The 18609-nt window shown below is 58.2% G+C and overlaps 1 protein-coding gene across 7 annotated transcripts; it reads left to right on the top strand.

The window, feature by feature from the left end:
* Positions 1-3930: 3930 nt before the first annotated feature.
* On the top strand, positions 3931-18338 carry CCDC120 (coiled-coil domain containing 120). 7 transcript variants are annotated; one of them, XM_032426742.1, is made up of 13 exons: positions 3931-4087; positions 8069-8151; positions 8284-8447; positions 11551-11651; positions 11827-11917; positions 12059-12192; positions 12855-12995; positions 13315-13609; positions 13962-14024; positions 14301-14475; positions 14607-14705; positions 15691-16611; positions 17085-18338. In XM_032426742.1, the coding sequence occupies exons 5-13, from the start codon at positions 11869-11871 to the stop codon at positions 17197-17199; spliced, it is 1992 nt and encodes a 663-aa protein (XP_032282633.1). In that variant the 5' UTR covers positions 3931-4087; positions 8069-8151; positions 8284-8447; positions 11551-11651; positions 11827-11868; the 3' UTR covers positions 17200-18338. The 7 variants fall into 7 exon arrangements, with proteins under 7 accessions (XP_032282633.1, XP_032282632.1, XP_032282638.1 ...); XM_032426741.1 differs by lacking the exon at positions 8069-8151; XM_032426747.1 differs by lacking the exon at positions 8069-8151 and having other exon boundaries at positions 11827-11881.
* The last annotated feature ends 271 nt before the right edge of the window (positions 18339-18609 follow it).

Below are 18609 nucleotides of genomic sequence, written 5' to 3' on the forward strand. Positions count from 1 at the left end.
CACTTATTTATTTTGACTGAGAGAGAGAGACAGCGAGAGAGGGAACACAAGCAGGGGGAGTGGGAGAGGGAGAGGCAGGCTTCCCGCTGAGCAGGGAGCCCGATGCGGGGCTTGATCTCAGGACCCTGGGATCATGACCTGAGCCGAAGGCAGACGCTCAATGACTGAGCCACCCAGGCGCCCCTGGATTCATTTCTGATGAGGACTATCTGCCTCACTTGCAGATAGTTGCTTCTTGTTGTGTCCTCACATGGCCTTTCCTTTGTTCACATACACTCCTGGTGTCTCTTCCTCTTTTTTTAAAGATTGATTTATAAGAATAATAAATATATAATTTATATATGTATATATAAATATATAAATAAAGATAATAAAATATCTTTATTTTAAAGATAGAGAGAGAGTGTGTGCACGTGGAGGGGAGGGGCAGAGGGAGAAGGAGAGAGAGAATCTTAAGCCGACTCTGCACTGAGTGCAGAGCCTGATGCGGGGCTCGATCTCATGACCCCGAGATCATGACCTGAACCAAAATTAAGAGTCAGATGTCCAACTGACTGAGCCATCCAGGCACCCCAATCCTTACTATGTATATAGAAGCAGAAAACTTAGTTGAATTGTGTCCTACAGTTGTGTGAAAAGCAGAGCTTGTAAGTGATGGACTTGGATATTTAGCTGAGGAGATTTCCAAGGAATGTGTTGGAGGTACTGCTTGGATTCTTCCTGTTGCTTTTAGTAACATGTGGAAGGAAAGAGATAAATTGAGAGAAGAACTGCTAAGCAAAATGGATCCAGGATTTGGGGATCTGGAAAATTCTCCAGCTGTCCAGATTGCAGAAGACACAGAATTTAGATTTACTGTCAGGAAAGTATGCTCTGGAAAGAGAGCCAAAGGTGTGGCTGGACAGCCTTTTGCTAGTACTAAAGAGATTAGATATGTGATTCATGGATCCTCTCAACCATTTCAGCAGAAGTCAGGAACGGGGATGGAATCATCCATGAAAGATCTGTGGAGGACCCTCTTGTCTAATGGTGCGGATCCTTGTGACTTCCATGGAAGACCCACAAATATTTTGAGAATGAATGTTATGCTGCCAGAAACACTGCCCAGTTGGCTTGCAAGAAATGGAGATAGGATGAAATGAAGGAAGGATGTTGGACTCCCAACATTCTACTGGAAGGACACAGGGCTAAAACTACTCAGCAGCAAACATGTGCTACCCTTCAAAAGAAAGGATTAATGATTCTGAGGGCAGAGCTGTGGGCCCAGAGGTGGAGCCTCAAGCCACCATGGATTATTCCCAGCCCTTGAAACCTAATGGAACATGTTCTGCTGGATTTCAAAATTACTTGGGACTAGTGACACCTTTTTTCCTTCCATTTTTTCCCTTTTGGAATAGGAATGCCTATAACTCCTATCTTATGTCTGTCCCACCACTGTGTTTTGGGAACAGATAATTTGTTTTCGAGTTTCACAGGTTGGGCGATGGAGAGGAATTTTGCCTCAGGTTGGATCATACCCAGAGTTTCACGTATACCTGACTTAGATGATGAAATTTGGAACCTTTGAGCTGATGATACTAACATGAGATTTTGAAGTTGAGTTGATGCTGTAATGGATAAAACTTTTTGGGGGTATTGGGATGAGGTACATGTATTTTGCATGTGGGGTAGATGTGTATCTTTGGGGGCCAAATGGTATACTGTTGTAGGGTGAATGATGCCCCCCAAAAGATATGCACATCCTAATTCCTGGAACACGTGAGTGTACCTTAGATGACAAAAAAAAAAAAAAGAAAGAAAAGAAAAAGAAAAAGGACTTTGCAGTTTGCTGTTGTGATTCAGGTAAGGATTTTGAGATGGGGAGATTATCCTGCATTATCACGGGGACCCTAATTGTAATAACAAATGTCCTTATAAGAGGGAAGCAGAGGCAGGTTTCACAGACAGGATGGGCAATTGTGACCAAAGCAGAGACTGTAGTGATGTGGCTACAAGCCAAGGAATGCTGACAGTCGCCAGTGTAGGAAGAGGTGACAAACATTCTCCCCTAGAGCCTCTGGAGGGAGTATGGCCCTGCTGGCGCCTTGATTGTGGTCTTCTGGCCCCCAGAACTGTGAGACAATACATTTCTTATGTAATAAGCCACCAAGTTTGTGGAAATTCATCACAGCCCCCACAGGAAGCTAATGAAGATGGCTTGGGGTAGATTTGGTGATTGTTGGAGGGATGATGCTCGGAGGTTATCAGAGGCAGTTTGAGGGGTGCCTGGGTGGCTCAGTCGGTTAAGCATCTGCCTTCGGCTCAGGTCGTGATCTTGGCCGGGTCCGGGGATAGAGCCCTGCACTGGGGGGGGGGGCGCTCAGCGGGGAGCCTGCTTCTCTCTCCCTCTGCCTCTGCCCCTGCTTGTGTTCTCTCTCTCTCTCAAATAAATAAATAAAATATATTTTTTTGACAGAGAGAGAGACGGCGAGAGAGGGAACACAAGCAGCAGGAGTGGGAGAGGGAGAAGCAGGCTTCCCGCTGAGCAGGGAGCCCGATGTGGGGCTCGATCCCAGGACCCTGGGATCCTGACCTGAGCCGAAGGCAGATGCTTAAGGACGGAGCCACCCAGGCGCCCTAAATAAAATCTTTTAAAAAAAGACAGTTTGAGGGTATAATTAGGAGCCATGGGAAAGTGCTTGGGTACTGTTGGAACCATCAAAGGGAAGACTTGAAGGGGTTTGGTGGGTCACTGGAGGGTGGTTTGTAGGTGTAGTTGGGAGACTGGGAATGTAAATGGGGAATGCTTACAGATAACATTGGGGACTATTATAGGGCAGTTTAGGGTGCAGTTGGGAGTTTTTGGGGGCTGGTTTGGGTGGTATGGAAAAAATTGGAAGATGTTTTGTGGGTATAGTTGCATGTGATTTAAGACAAGGTTGGGTATAGGGGCGCCTGGGTGGCTCAGTCCTTAAGCATCTGCCTTCTGCTCGGGTCAAGATCCCAGGGCCCTGGGATCCAGTCGTGAGTCGGGCTCTCTGCTCAGCGGGGAGCCTGCTTCTCCCTCTCCCTCTCCCACTCCCCCTGCTTGTGTTCCCTCTCTTGCTGTGTTTCTCTCTGTCAAATAAATAAATAAAATCTTAAAAAAAAAAAAAAAGACAAGGTTGGGTATAGTGGTCATTGAAGAGTGCTTTGGAGGCATAGTTTTGGGCTGCAGAGTATGGTTAGGAGGGTACATGGAGAGCGATTTGTGGTCCGTGGGGGTGTTTTCGGTGCATACTGGGGTAGATGGGAGAGTGACTTGGAAGTGTTCTTTGGAGATTGATGGTTTCAGGGCTGATTGCAGATGGTTTAGGGGAACGAGTTTGGGGGTATGAAGGGTAGTTTCCTGCTGCAGTTTGGGAGCCCACGGAGGGTGGATTGGGGGTATTGCTTGGGATCAATGGACAATAGTTTGGGAAGGTAGTTGGGGGGATGATGGAGGGTGCTTTGGAGATACAGAAGTTTAGAGTAGAGTTCAGAGGTGTGGTGGTCGCTGATAGAAGGCAGTTTGGGGTACTGCTTGGGGGTCCGTTGGGGGGTGACTCGGGGTGAGGGGCGCCAGCCTGATCGCTGAGGGGGCGTGGCCTCGGTAGGGGAGAGCTCCGCCGCCCTCGAGAAAGCGTGTGCGCACGCGCTCCCAGCTGGTTAGCTCCTGGCGCTCCGAGGGCAGGAAAATCGAAGATCCAAACCGGCGCCTGCGCACTAGGTCTCCGCCGCTGCTGTGGTCTCGCGCCCCGCCCCTCGTCCCCCCACCTCCCCCCAGGCTCGCGCTCAGCGGCGGCTGTGTCGGTGCCGCCGGGAGCGGACGGACCCGAGGTGAGGGTGGGGGGGCCGGGGTCCACCGGCCGCGGCCGAGCCGGCGCGCCTCTCCCACCCTCCCCGCGCCCCCCGCCCCGTCTGGCCCCCACAGCTAACAGTCGCGCGGCCGAACGCGGCCCACGGGCAGGGCGCGGAAGGGGAGTAGGCGCGAGGCCGGGGACGAGCGGGGGGCGGCGAGGGAGGGGCGCACCCACCACCCCTCCTGGCCCGCAGCGACCCCGCCTACGTCGCGGGACGAGGACCCTCGGTGAGTAACGCCCGCCGGGAGAAGAAGGGAGGAGACAGGGCGGGGTGAGGGCCCGGAAACGCCAACAGGGGATGTACCTGCGCGCGCACCCGCGACCTCTGACCCTGTGGTCTCGCTCCCGACCCCTACCTGACCTGACTACATCTTTTTTTAACCTCGAGCTCTGGCCAGTCTTGGCCCCCGGACCTCCGATCTGACCCCCGACCTAACCAGATTCTGGCCTAGCGTGATCCTCAATCCCTGTTTTGTTCCCTTAAACCCAGTCCTGACCCCAAACCCCACCCAGTTCTGTTCTCGGGATCCTTGGCCTGACCCTGTTCCATCTCTGAGGCTCATCTTGCCTTGTCCTGATCATCCCAGTTTCTGGCTTGATGCTTGACCTGTCTGTTCCCTAAACTCTTGTCCAGCCCCTGAACCCCTTCCAGTCATGTCCTGTCCCCCTGACTGCAGTCTGATCCAGGTCTGTCCTGATTCCTGACCTCTGATTTCTAAACTTTCTCCCCATCCTGTGCTATCCTCCTGGTCCCCTCCTGACTCCCCATCTCCATCCTGGCCCACCCCCTTTAGACCATCCCTCTGTTTCCTGCCCTGTCCCTGCCCCTAGCCCTGTGCTGTTTTCCCGTCTTCTCTTGTCCCATCACTGTCCTCATTCATATCCTTATTCTGTCCCAGTCTTTTCCTGTTCCTTACCTCCATCCTGAACCTGCCCTTTTCCCTCTCCCCTTCCTTGACCACCGTCTTGGCCTGTCCCTCATCATGTCTTCTGACTACTGTTCTATACTGACCCTGCCCTGCTCTTTTGTTCCTTGCTGCGCCCTACTTTTCTCTGACCCTTGTCCGGAACCTCACTCTATCCCATCCCCTGGCTGGTGTCCTTGCCTCCATCCTGTGATCACACTGATTCTGTCTTGCCCCCTACACTCCTTCTTGTTATCTTCCTTCATCCCTTCCCAACCTCAGGCCCTCGTTCTACTCCTTACCACGCCCCTCCACCCTGTTCAGATCTCCCTTTTCCTAACACCCACTTTCCGTCTCCTCTCAGCCCAGAAGAACTGGGGTCCTGTTATACCCTGCCCCTGAACTTGGAGGTTCCACTGTTCCCATGATCTCAAGTTCATCCCAAATGCTTCTCTTAGCACGAACAAGAGCAAACAGCCTTGTGGGCCCTATATGGCTAAAGGGGTTTTCGTATGTGATGTCCTTCACCTCCACCCAGTGATCTCGCGCAGAGCTTGCATTTGTCTCCCTGCCCCAGGAGGGCATGGAACTGTTCCTACATCCCCCACCCTCCCCAAGTGTGAAAGAACACCCTAAATTATTCAGTGAATCTCTGGGAGTCTGTGAGGTCTGGATCATGTTTCCAGCCTGGCTAGGTTGGGGGCTGCCCCATGTCGAGGTGGGGGGTGTGGTGAGCAAACATGTAGGGGTGGGGGACTCAGGAGTATGTGTGACTCTTCCGTGTCATGTTACCCCCATCTCCTAGTCCTGATCCTGGGTGTGCATGATTTCTGCTTTCCTGGCCTGAAAAAGTCCATTCCAGGCCAGAGGCTTCAGGGCTTGGTAGGGGTGGGATGGGGGTGGGGGGGGTTCTATCCCCCTTCTCTCAGCTGTAAGCAGTACAAATTTCGGTGCTAAGTCCATCCCACCTCTGGGGGGCAGGTGTGTTTGTGTTTGTGTGTGTGTGGAGGGGGTGTGTGTGTGTCACTGGGTGTTAGAATCAGTCCTATCCAGTAGTGACAATAACAGCAAGAACAATACAGGGTTCTGTCACTGAATCTCCTTGATTCTGAGGACAGGCAGGGAGAATTTGGATAGCGAGAAGGTAACGTGTTATTCAGTTGTGTTTTGTTCCTGCATTTGTCATAGAGAGTAATGAGAGCTCAAATAACGAGATACTAGACCCATCTCTTTTTTTTATTTAATTTATTTTTTAAGATTTTATTTATTTATTTGACAGAGAGAGACACAGCGAGAGAGGGAACACAAGCAGGGGGAGTGGGAGAGGGAGAAGCGGGCTCTCCGCGGAGCAGGGAGCCCGATGCGGGGCTCGATTCCAGGACCCTGGGATCAGGACCCGAGCCGAAGGCAGACGCTTAACGACTGAGCCGCCCAGGCGCCCCACTAGACCCATCTCTTATCTGAAACATTTATCCAAACCTTTTTTTTTTTTTTTAAGTAGGCTCCACGCCCAGCGTGGAGCCCAACTCAGGGCTTGAACTCATGACCCTGAGATCAAGACCTGAGCTGAGATCAGAGTCAGATGCTTAACCGACTGAGCCACCCAGGTGCCACTATCCAAACCTATTAATAACAACACAAGCGTTCTTCCTTGTCCCAATGTCTGTTTGGCACCTGACTTCTGAGAGGGAGAGCTCGGATAATTCAGGCAGTGAAAGATACCAAGTTATCTGAAGGGTTTTTTGCTTTTGCGTTTTACATAGTGAGTGGGGAGGGTTCAGATAATGAGGGATAACTGCTCCAGCTAAAAAATATATTCAAATCAATTCATTTCCCTGAGCTCCAGCGGCAGGAGTTGGGATAGTAAGAGGACTGTGTTGTGTGAATGTATTTGGTTCCTGCATTTTGCCTGGTGAGTAAGGAAAGCTCAGAGAGTACGGGACACCAGTTCTATCTCAAAGGTGTATCCAGATCCATTCAGTTCCTGTATGTGGATAGTGAGTGTTTGGAGAATTTATCTGAATAGGTTTGGTTCCTGCATTTTTGATGTTGAGTAGCGAGAGGTCTGATAATTATGGAAAACAGCTCTGTTTCGAATACGTCTGGTTTGATAGTTAGGGAGGGTTCGGTGTCTGTGGCGAGGAGGGAGGCTTCGGAGGCTGAAGGACACCAGCTCTGTCTCAGCAGTGCATCTGAACACATTTAGTTCCTGATTTTGAATAGTGAGAGTTGGGACAAGTTTATTGGCTAGAAAACAGCTCTGTTTCAGATTTATCAGGTGAAGCTGAAGGATACCAGCTCTGTCTCAAAAAAAAAAAAAAAATACACACACACACTTGATTCCTGAGTTTGGATTGGGAGGAATGTTGTCATTATGACAGCCAATACCTATCCAGCAGTTACCAAGGGCCAGTGACCGTGCTAGGCACGCTGTGAGTGTCATAACTCACGTCATGCTCGCAACAGTCCTGTGAAGTACATCCTGTTGTCATCACCCCCATTTTACAGATGAAGACGCTAAGGCAAAGAGAGGATAAGTGACTTGTCGGGGCAGCCGTCAGTGGCAGGGCGGGGTTGGATCCCAGAGCCGCGGCTGGCTACCCCTACAGGAGGCCGTGTGGGGCTCAGGGCCCAGCTGGGGTGGGGCCTAGAGGTTGGCCATCTTGCAGGCCGACGACGTGTGCGGGTGATTCTGCCCCACCTGTCTGCTTGGCCCTGCTCTCCCCTCCTTACTCCTGCCCCAGCCCACCTCTGCACGGGCTTACTATTGTTGTTATTGCCCGTCATTAATGACGTGGTGTGAGTTTCCTTGTACTTTGAAATGCCTTCCAAAGCGACTGTGGCCTCTGTCGGCCCTGTAACCGCTGTTTACCCATTTTACAGATGAGGAAAGCCAAGCCTTGATACTCAGTCTACATTGCCAGCCAGAGATGCCTTCGGCCCTCTCAGCTCTGGTTTCATAAGTGTTCCTCTTCCCAGCATTCTTGCTGTCCCACAAGAGGCGGGAGAGGCCACGGCTGAGGGGACACTCCCCATTGACACCCAGCCACCCACCTTATGGCCGCTGCCTTCACCAGCCCTAGGCAGTGAAGGGGGGAGAAGGCGGCGGGTGAAAAGAGCCTTTGTGTCCCATGCTAGAAATCTCACCCCCGGGAAGAGAGGTGGGCAGGGTGGCGGGAGGCCTTGGTGGCACGCATAGACATATATGGGGCAGGGCACTGCTGATACAGGGCTCCCCTCCACGCTTGGCCCCCCCGCTGAGTGGGGAGGGAGCTTTCCTCACTCTGCTCTTTCACGTCACAGCTTGGGCTGCTGCAGGGGCCCGGGTTGGGCTTGGGCCCTGAGGTCACAGAGCAGATGGTCCCAAATGGAGCACAGGATGTGTGGTATGTGCCGGGGCAGGCCAGAGCCCTCAATTTCCTTGACTCTGGCCAGGAGTGCCCAAGGGGGAGGAGTGGGGCAGAGCCAGCCTGGAGTGAAGAAGCATGAGCCCCCTCCCCGCTCCTCCTCCCTTGCAGGAGTAGCCTCTGTCCGCCTCCAGCCCAGGACCCGGCCCCCCGAGTTCTGAGTCCACCTGCTCTTAGGCCTCTGTGATCAGAATCAGGCCTCTTCACCTCTCCAAGCCCCAGCTTCCACATCTATGAGCTGGCTATGAAGAGCTGGGTCTGCGTCATCCTCCCAGGTTTGTAGGGACCAGGAGGGGTGAAAACATGCGTGTTTTGTCAGTTTGCTGGGATGATTTCCTCTGGAGGTGCAGAAGGTAGTAGGGTCTGGAAGCCCCGGTCTTGCCTTGGAGAAGCTGACCTCCTCTGTCCCCAGTTTGGGAAACTGTTACCTCAGTGAGGGTGGCAGTCCTCCCAAGACCTTCTCCCACCCGTGCCTTGTCCTGGGAGGGAAGGGTAGGGGCCTCAGGCATGTGATGCTTGCTGCCAAAAGACACACACCCGATTTACACCCGCGTGCCTAACACGTCCCCAGAACTCCATCCCCAGCTCCCAGGTAATACCCTTGGGTGGGCAGGGTCTCGTGGGCACCTGGGTAGGACCGGAGGCAGCCCCACTCCCACAACCCTTAGCCCTTCTTCCTTAGTTCTCTACTAGGTGACTGGGGTGAGCGGGGACGTCTGGGCTCTTTTCTTGGCCATGCTGGACACCCTGAAGGGTCCTGGCCCTGAGATTGTCCCTAAGGGTGTCCTGAGCCCTGGTGACAGGCAGGCAAGGGTTAAGAGGTATGGGCCGGCCCAGTCCCTGGCCAGGTAGGCTGGGCTATTGCCTAGTGGGAGGCGGCCTAGGCGTCCGCCCCTGTGCTCGCTGCTCGCTGCCACCACCAGCTGGAACAGGGCCTGGCTGGGACAGCTGTTTTTTGAGGTACCTGAGGCCACCCCACAGCACCTCTCTGGCGTTGGTGAGCACCTGGGAACAGGGGGCCCAGGGGCAGGGTGGGGGGAGAAGGGTGTAGGGTGTACTACGGCTTCCCATGGGAGAAAGCCAGGTCTGTGCGAGGGGCGCAGTGAAGGAGGAGGGCCTGAGCAGAGGAGCGAAGCCCAAAATGTCCAATTTCCTCTCCTGGCATGAAGCCGATTCCTTGCCAGATATGAACGAGAAGAAGGGATGGGGTAGAAGAGAAGCCAGAGTCCCCCTTCTCCACGGTCCCCCCTTCCTCCTCCTGGGGAGTAGCCTCTGCCTTCCTGCAGCCTGGGGCCTCGCCCCTGGGGAAAGCCCGGACCTGGCTGTTGAGAAACTGCTTGCGGACACCAGCCTGCCTCCATCTGTTCGCCCAGAGTGGGGGGCAGTCCCGGGCACTGGGAGTTTGTATTTGCCCCAATAGCGGCAAGATCGGGGAATGGGGGGTCCCACTGAGGGTGGTAGGGCGCCACCCAGGTGAGGCGTCTAGGTTGTAAACAGTCATTACAGCCAGGAATTTCTTTCTCGGTTGTGCTGTCAGAAAGGCAGACCTGAAAAACCTGCTGGGCCCGCCTCTGGGTGTGTGGGGGGGTCCCCTCTGCAGCTCTCCTGCTGCGGCCCGTCCCGCGACAGGACTCAGGGGCTGGGGGAGGTAGTTAGGGAAGGGGACTGCTGGGATCCCCCTTCTCTCCATCTCCAGGTGGGGATGGGGCAGTTCTGGACCCTAAGGCGAAGGTGCAGAGGGCAGGCAAGCGGAGGCAGGGGTTTGGGAGCTGGGTGTGAGGGTGTGGGGCGTTGACCCTGTGTCTAGCCTACCCGGTGACCCCATGACTCAGGCCCTAGCTATGTCCCCGAGGTCAGGCTGACAGGGTGGAGTCGGGGTTCCTGTCTAGACCCCGTGTTGACTTCCAGGATGCCGTGAGCTCCCAGGGAAGGAAGGCTCAAGGCAGCCCAGCGTGGGATGTGGGACCAATCTTGGTGAATGGGCCCATCAGCGAGGCGTTGAAGTTCCTGTTGGGGTGGAGCCCTGGGAGAGTTCCTCAAGCTTAATGGGGGGCTGGAGAAGAAGGAGCTCCAGGAGCTTCGGGGCCCAAGAGGCTGAGCTGGGACCTCAAGGAAACCCTGCTGTGCTGGGCAATGTCAGGCCTTGGAGGGTGGGCATCTGCAGAGCACATGTTGCTGCCTGGGTGTGCAAAAAGGCTTTGGGGACTGACCCCTGCCACTGAGGTTGAGGACAGGGAACCCCTGTTTTCTGGGAGCCGGTAGCAGGACTGGTGGCACCATATTGGCAGCTTGGCCGCATCCCGCAACGGGTTGATGGGGAAGGGGCTCGAACCCACACCTCCTTGGCTGCCTGGGTCTTCTCCACACCTGGCTGCCACGGCAAGCTGGGGATTAGGAGGGGCAGGGGCCTCTGTGGCCTCATGAGGCCCTCCCAGTTGCCTGCTGCCCGCCCCAGGTCAGGCCAGGTGGTGGGAGGTGATGTCACCTGGCTCCCCAGCTGGGGACCAAGCAGGATGTGGGAGGGAAGGAGCAAACTCCAGAGGAGGGGACAAGGGCAGGGCTGGCAGCCAGCCAAGGCAGGCTCTGTGGTCAGCCAGGGTGTCTGGGGGCAGAGAAGGAAGTAGGAGGCAGGAGGCTTGTTATCTGCAGCTGTGGACTTTGCTGCTCACCATCCCAGCAGGGGTGACTCCCCTCTGCCCGGGACGGGACCGGGACCGACTGGGGTGGGCAGAGGGGCTGGAGGGGTCCTGGGGCCGAGTGAACACTCTCCCTATGGCACCGGGGCCGCAGGATGGAGTCGGGACAGGTAGAGACCCACAGATCTGGGCTAGATCCCTAGCCTGGCTCTCTCACTTATGCGACAGCCATTCATTGAGTGCTCACTGCTCGCTCAGAAGTGTTCTGAGTGCCAGAGATCCCATGAAAACAGGACAGGTATGTTTCTTGTCCTCGAGAATGTGCAAGGGAAGCACAGTCTCTTGCTGGACAGCAGTTGTGAGGGGACCCGGGTGGGGGCCCACCGCTGGAAGTGACACGTAAGCCCCAGCATGTAAGTGAGAACCAGGGGCTGGAGAGGTGAGGCATGGCAAGAGCACTCCAGACAGCAGCCGCAGCCTGGGCAAAGGCCCTGAGGCCTGCCGGGCCGGGAGCTTATGAGGAATTGGTGAGGTTGGAACAGCTCCACAGGGGAGGGTCAGGCCTTCTGTGCCTTACTGTCCTCATCTCGGAAATGGGGGCAATAATCACAGAACTGCCTTCAAAGGGTGGTTGGAAGATTCAGTGTGGCATGGAAGGTGACTGTTCAAGACCCAGGTGCTTCATCAGGGCCCCCCGTTGTTAGAGTTGGTTCAATCTATACCGTTAATTCTCCCTCCCTAGGCAAGACTCCTGACTGCGGCCCATGGGCCTCTGAGGAGGCGTCGTAAGTCCGCCCAGCTCCCCCACGTGCTGTGCTTCCACTCAATGGGAAGGGAGCCGAGGTACCAGGGCCCAGTGGGGCCAGACGCTGCCACAGAGGCTGAGAGGGCAGGCCAATCAGGAGGGCGGGGTCAGGGGACCCCTTACTCCCAGCTAGGCTGTGGGACGTTGGGTTGGGGCAGGGGTTGGGGGGGCGCAGGACGTGCTTCCTTAATGGCTCCTGTGCGTCCCTGCCAGGCCCTGTCCAGCGATCAGCCACGGCCTCTCGACGGCACCAGGATGGAAGTCAAAGGTCAGCTGATCAGCTCTCCCACCTTCAGTGCCTCAGGTGGGTGGCTGGTTCCCCGCTCTGCCTCTTCCCCTGCTCTCAGTCAACCTGCCTACTTGGAAAGGGTTGGTCCTTGGCCCCACGCTGCGCCAGGATTCCCTGGCTGATCTTTGCTCAGAACTTTGCTCCCTCTGTGTCCAGCTGCCCTGTTCGGAGAGGCTGCCCCCCAGGTGAAGTCAGAGCGTTTGCGGGGACTGCTCGACCGGCAGCGAGCCCTGCAGGAGGCCCTGAGCCTGAAACTTCAGGAGCTCCGCAAAGTGTGTCTCCAGGAGGCGGTGAGGGCCTGGTCCTAAGTGTCTGGTGGGCGGGGGTGAGGAGCCAGGGCCCCTAGGCAGGCAGGTGGGGGCGGCGAGTGCTGAGCCACCTGTCTGAGCTGTACATTCCCTGTCACCCTCTAGCTCCTCAAAGCTCAACTTCGACGTCTTAGAGTCAGGAAAATCTGGCAGGGCAGGCCCCCAATTCCCTGTCAGCAATTTGAAATCCCCAAACCCTCCAAAACAATAGTTATTTCCAAAATCTGGCAGTAAAACCTGACCTGAACTGACAAGGGGTGAGTTACGGTTTTGACTTACCCCTCTTGGTGTGAACGTCTACACAGTCGGCCAGGAACGCTAACGCCGTTCACAGCATGCAGCCCTGGGTCCTGAGGGGAGGGTGACAGGATACGCAGCATATAGACCGCGTCGCCTTTACGAGAAATAAGAAATTCCAGGTTCCAAAGCAGGTCTCCCGACCTCCCACACCCACGGTCCCAGGGATTTGGGCCACCTGTCGGGGGGTGGGGGGGCGACCTGGGAGGGAGGAGGAGAAGCGGCAGGCGTGGGGTGCTGGGCATTACTGAGCTGCTAGTAGGATTTGCGGAGCTTCCGCTGTCATTCCTGCTTTGCGCCATTCCCCCAGCTAACGCTTGGTAGTCTCTGCCCCCGGCCCCCACCAGGAGCTGACCGGCCAGCTGCCCCCCGAGTGCCCGCTGGAGCCTGGGGAACGGCCCCAGCTGGTCCGCCGGCGGCCCCCTGCAGCCCGAGCCTACCCTGCATCGCACCCCAACCCAGCACACCGCTCCTTGTGCCCTGCTGAGGTGAACAGACGGGCTTGGGGAGCAAGGTGGGGGAGGGACAGGTACAGAGGCGGCGCTGGGGTTGCGGCCAGGGCAGGGAGAGGCCAAGGTGACAAGGAAGCGGCTGGAGGGAGGTGGGATCCGGCTCTGGGGGAGGGTGCTGGGCCCCGTTCTAAGCCTCTCACCCTCAGGCAGAGGGACGTGTCTAGTCCCTACCCGAGGCAGGCCCCACCTGCGGAACAAATGAGCTCCGCCCCAGGCCAGGCCCCGCCCCCGGGTCCCTGTGCCCGGCCGGCTCGCACATGTGGTCCCGTCCTGCCCCGTCGGGCGCGCCCCGCAGGAGCTGGCTCTCGAGGCCCTGGAGCGCGAGGTGTCCGTGCAGCAGCAGATCGCGGCCGCCGCCCGCCGCCTGGCCTTGGCCCCCGAGCTGAGCGGCGAGCAGCGCCGGCGCCGGCGCCAGGTGCAGGCAGATGCGCTGCGGAGGCTGCACGAGCTGGAAGAACAGCTGGGGGACCTCCGGGCCCGCCTCGGCCTCCCGGGGCTCCCCCCGCCACAGCCCCTGGCCCTGGCCGCGGGGGCCGTCGTCGCCGCCCAGGGAATGTGCCTGGGCACGCGCCTCGCTCAGCTCAGCCAAGGTGAGCCGCCCGCCCCGCCGCGGCCCCGGCGAAGGGGGAGCGTGGGCGTGGGCCGAGGGGCGGGGGCGGGGCGGGGAGACGGCCGGGCCGAGTGGGAGCCCGGCGGGACTGGAGGGCCCCGACCGTAAGGGCGGTCGTGACAAACTGGCTCTGTGGCAAGGGTGGGGCCCCTGGGAACTTGACCAGGTGGCCCCAGGAAAACGAGGAGCCAAGCCACGGGTGGTCTTGGATTCAGGTAAAGGTGGGTTCTTGGGAAGGAACGGGCCTGGGAGGAGACCGTCGGGGGGGGCGGAAGGGGACGGCACCCAGGCCTTGCCTTGAAAGGCCCGGGTCTCCCCCTTCTCGCCTGTAGAGGACGTAGTTCTGCACTCGGAGAGCAGCTCCCTCTCGGAGTCTGGGGCCAGCCATGATAATGGTGAGGACTCCTGTCCCCCAAACCCACCCATCCTTTGATGCTCAGCCCCGCCACTCTCTCTGTAACCCCTCCTGAGCCATGCCCCGTCCTCGCATGGGGCCCCCATCTTTCTTGCTTCTCGCTGCCCAGCTCATGATGCCCAGTTCCAGCCTCGAGCCTTAGCTCCTGCCTCGCCCTCTGCCGCTGCCTGGCCCCCCCGTCCCTGCCCACAGCCCTGCCCGCAGCCCATCTGGCCCCCCTCATTGGCTTTTCCCCCACTTTCCGCCTTCCTCCCAGAGGAGCCACGTGGCTGCTTCCCTCTGGCCGAGCGCCCCTCACCACCCAAGGCCTGGGATCAGCTGCGGGCCGTATCTGGGGGCAGCCCTGAGCGGCGAACCCCATGGAAACCACCCCCGTCAGATCTTTACGGGGATCTGAAGAGCCGGCGGAACTCTGTGGCCAGCCCCACCAGGTGAGGCTGAGCCCCTTCCCTCCCCACCGCCCCCCTCCCCGGGAGCCGGGAGGGGGATCCTGAGCCTGGGCGGGCAGGAGGGCCTGCTGGTGGGTATGGTCTCTAACTTGGGCCTGCCCGTCTCTGTCTAGCCCGACGCGCTCGCTGCCCAGGAGTGCCTCCAGTTTTGAGGGGCGAAGCGTGCCTGCCACCCCTGTCCTCACCCGGGGCGCTGGCCCCCAGCTTTGCAAGTAAGGGGACTCTGAGGGTGGGTTTGAGGACTGGAAGAAGAACTGTTAGTTCTGACTAGGAGAGCATTAGCAAAGGGTTGGGATGTAAGAGGCTGGGCTTTGAAAGGTATATTTGGCACAAGTCACTTCCTTTCTCTGAATATTGGCTCCTCATCTGTGAGATGGGCGTAATATCTGCCTCTGAAGGACGCTGTGGGCATAGTAAGTTCTGGTTAACATGTACTGAGCGCCTAACATCTGCTGGGAAGCCGTGTTCTGCACGGTATCGACCCCTGTAATTGTCCTAAGATCCCCGCCAGGTAGGTGCTGTCGTTATTCCCATTTTATGGATGAGGAGCCTGAGGCACAGAGCGGTTAAGTGACTTGGTAGTAGACCGAAGACCTGGTGTTTGAACCCAGGCTGGTTTGCTTCTAGAGTCCGTGCTTTGAACCGCTGCACCCTCCTCCTACTTCTTGAACAAATACTTGCTAAGCGCCTGCTTTTCCCAGGCTGTGAGCAGAACAAAGTCCCTCTCCTTCTGGCACTCAAATCCTGTGAACGGTGGCTGATAGTTCGGGGTGGTTCAGACACACGGGGGGATGTGGGGGGAGGACAGAGAGTTCAGGAAGTTGGATTCCAGGCCCAGGGATTAGGACCCCACTGTGGAGGGGGCGGGGAGCTGTGAGACACACCCCCGCAGGGCAGGGGGCCCCAGGCGTTGGGAAGAGCCCTCTGCCGGCCCTCCTCTGTCAGTCCTTCCTCTCCAACCCTGCACACGCTTACATCTCCCTTGGCACTAACAAACCCCCCCCTCGTTTTCCGTCCCTCTGCCCCGAGCGTGGGACAGAACCTCCGCTGCCTTGTCCGTGTGCCCCGCCTAACCCCTTGATACACCAGGTCTCTAACCCTGGGGCCCTTCCGGAGATGCGCAAGTGAGAGCTCAGGAAGAGGTGGGGTCCGGCGGGCGCCCGGCCACTCCCGTCAGCCCCACCTCTGCGTCCCCAGACCCGAAGGCCTGCACTCCCGCCAGTGGTCCGGCAGCCAGGACTCCCAGATGGGCTTCCCCCGGGCAGAGCCTGCCTCCGACCGCGCCTCCCTCTTCGCGGCCCGCACCCGTCGCAGCAACAGCTCTGAGGCCCTGCTCGTGGACCGGGCGGCCGGTGGGGGAGCTGGCTCCCCGCCTGCGCCTCTGGCTCCCCCTGCCGCTGGCCCCCCGGTCTGCAAGAGCAGCGAGGTGCTGTACGAGCGCCCCCAGCCAACCCCTGCCTTCTCCTCCCGCACAGCTGGCCCCCCAGACCCTCCCCGGGCTGCCCGGCCTAGCTCAGCTGCCCCTGCCTCCCGTGGGGCCCCCCGGCTCCCGCCCGTGTGCGGGGACTTCCTCTTGGACTATTCCCTGGACCGGGGCCTGCCCCGCAGCGGCGGCGGCGGTGGGCCAGGCTGGGGGGAGCTGCTGCCTGCAGCTGAGGTCCCAGGACCCCTCTCCCGCCGGGATGGGCTCCTCACCGTGCTCCCAGGCCCACCACCCGTGTATGCAGCTGACGGCAGCAGCCCCCTCCTCCGCAGCAAGGACCCCCACGCCCGTGCCACCCGCACCAAGCCGTGCGGCCTGCCCCTGGAGGCCGCCGAGGGGCCGGACGTGCATCCGAACCCTCTGCTGTGGATGCCCCCGCCCACCCGTATCCCCCCGGCTGGGGAGCGCGTCGGCCACAAGAACCTTGCCCTGGAGGGGCTGCGGGACTGGTACATCCGCAACTCGGGACTGGCCGCCGGGCCGCAGCGGCGGCCTGTGGTCCCCCACGTGGGCCCGCAGCACCCGCCCTTCCTCCATGCCCGCTGCTATGAGGTGGGCCAGGCCCTGTACGGGGCCCCCAGCCAGGCGCCGCTCCCGCACTCGAGGAGTTTCACGGCACCCCCTGTCTCCGGCAGGTATGGGGGGGGCTTTTACTGACGGGTAGGGGTCTCTTGAGGCAGATGGCAAGCCAGTCACGGTAGCTAAAGACTCAGACCGCGAGAGAACTAGCCGCCGCCTCGGCCCGGGTCCTGGGCCCTGCCTGACCTGCATGAGTCCATGGGGTCTCATGGAGGGGTGTCTTGGGCCCTGGCAGCGGCGGCAGTTGTCTACCAAGCTGTAGAAGAATTCCAATATTTGAACAAAACAGTGCATGTCAGCTGAAAATGAGCCTTGAAAGCAGGGTGCTGGGAGGAAGGGCCTCCCGGGGCCCTCGCCTTTCTCTTCTTCCTTTGGCCGTGCCCCCACGCTTGCGAGCCTACAGGTGCTGTCCTGTGCCTGCCTCCGCCTCTTTAACGAGCCTCTTTTCCTCTCTTTCTGTGTCTTGTCCGTCTTTTCCTCTCTTCTCTGTCTTGCTGCCCTGTCCGGATTCCTGCTCCCCCTCCTAAAGATACTACGCGGACTTCCTGTACCCCCCGGAGCTGAGCGCTCGTTTAAGTGACCTGACGCTAGAGGGGGAGCAGCCCTCCAGTTCTGACCCCCAGACCCCGGGGACGCTGGTCTGACCCCTTCTGATACGCCCCTTGTTGGCCTGGGCACGACTTTAGTCTGGGGGAGCGCACAGCTGACCTCGCTGAACCCTGGGGTGTGGTTGCTGTCAGTTCTGGGGGGTGCCGACCTGATCTTCCAAGGCCCCTGGCTCCTCGTGGACCCACAAAGGTGTCTGACACCCTGCTTCCCCTCTCACACTGTGCTGGGAACTGGGGCCCTCAGCCAGCTTAAGAGGGGCGATGGTGTAACGGGGACTCCGGGCCCCTTTCTCCATTTCTGTTTACACTTGTGATTTAGGTCTTCACTGTCTTCCCCCAACACTAGACGTTTTATAAAAGGGAAACTGTGATCTCGTCCTGGTTGGGTTCATTCCTGTCCCCACGCCCAGCCTGTTCCATTCAGGAAACCCCACCCCCCAAAATAAACGGACCATATAGGGTCTCAGGGCCCTTTTCGGGGCAGCCAGGAGACTCTGGTGTGAACAGGACCCCCCGCCACCCCCCACCAGGCCAGTTTTTGAGGAGGTGGGCTCTCTGCCCACATTTGGAAGGACTGAAGTCTGGGTAGGGGGCTTCGGTTCATTTTCCTACCCCCAGGGGCACCCGAGGGAGCCCCAGTCCTTGTCCGCCTGTCTGTGCCCGCTGCCTGTACCCGCAGGATGAGATGGCCCAGCCCCCGCGCTATCTAGCCCGGTCAGGCAGCCGGCCGTGCCGGGGGGGGCCCGGGGGCAGAGCGGCTGGGTGTGTCATGTCCTGGGATGCTGCGGTGGTGAAGCCTGGCATCCGCTCGATGCCAGTAAAATCCTCAGGTGACCGCTGGCCAAAAGCTGCGTCACGTCTTCCTTGGCTTGCTTTCCACCCACCACTTTTTAAAACAAATCTACACAAGCTGTGTTTTCTATGATACCTATCTGTGACTTTCTGGAGCTGGGGGTCCCCCTACCTCCTTTACCTGGTGTTAAACTTTTCTTTTTCTACCAATGGATCTGGGCCCAAGACACTACCCACACTGGAAGGGGATTTCTATAATAAATGTGTAAACCGAACCCACGTGTCACTCCTCTTGTCTGCCTGGCCTTGGGGGCCCACACCTGCAGTTAGGACCAGGTAACAGATTTTCATGATGCCAGATTATAGAAAACACACACTGGAAACAGCGTGTGATAATGGCGTCCGCTTGGGCTTTACTTGCTGGCATGCGGGGCGACAGTTCCGCTGTCTGCGCTCAGATCCCTCCTGGCCCCGAACGGGAGCCCTCGGTGATAAAAGTGATGGCCAACGCCGCGCTTTATGGCCTCGTGTTCGCGCTGCTCCAGGGGAACCCCCTGCTTCGAGGACGGGACCGAGAGCTCCCCCCGCCCTTCAGGCAACATACTTGACAGCGACCTAGGCAGAGAGAGTCCAGCAGAACTGAAAAGCAGAAGG

This window comes from Phoca vitulina, unplaced genomic scaffold (assembly GCF_004348235.1).
Source record: "Phoca vitulina isolate PV1807 unplaced genomic scaffold, GSC_HSeal_1.0 scaffold35, whole genome shotgun sequence".
NCBI lineage: Eukaryota > Metazoa > Chordata > Mammalia > Carnivora > Phocidae > Phoca > Phoca vitulina.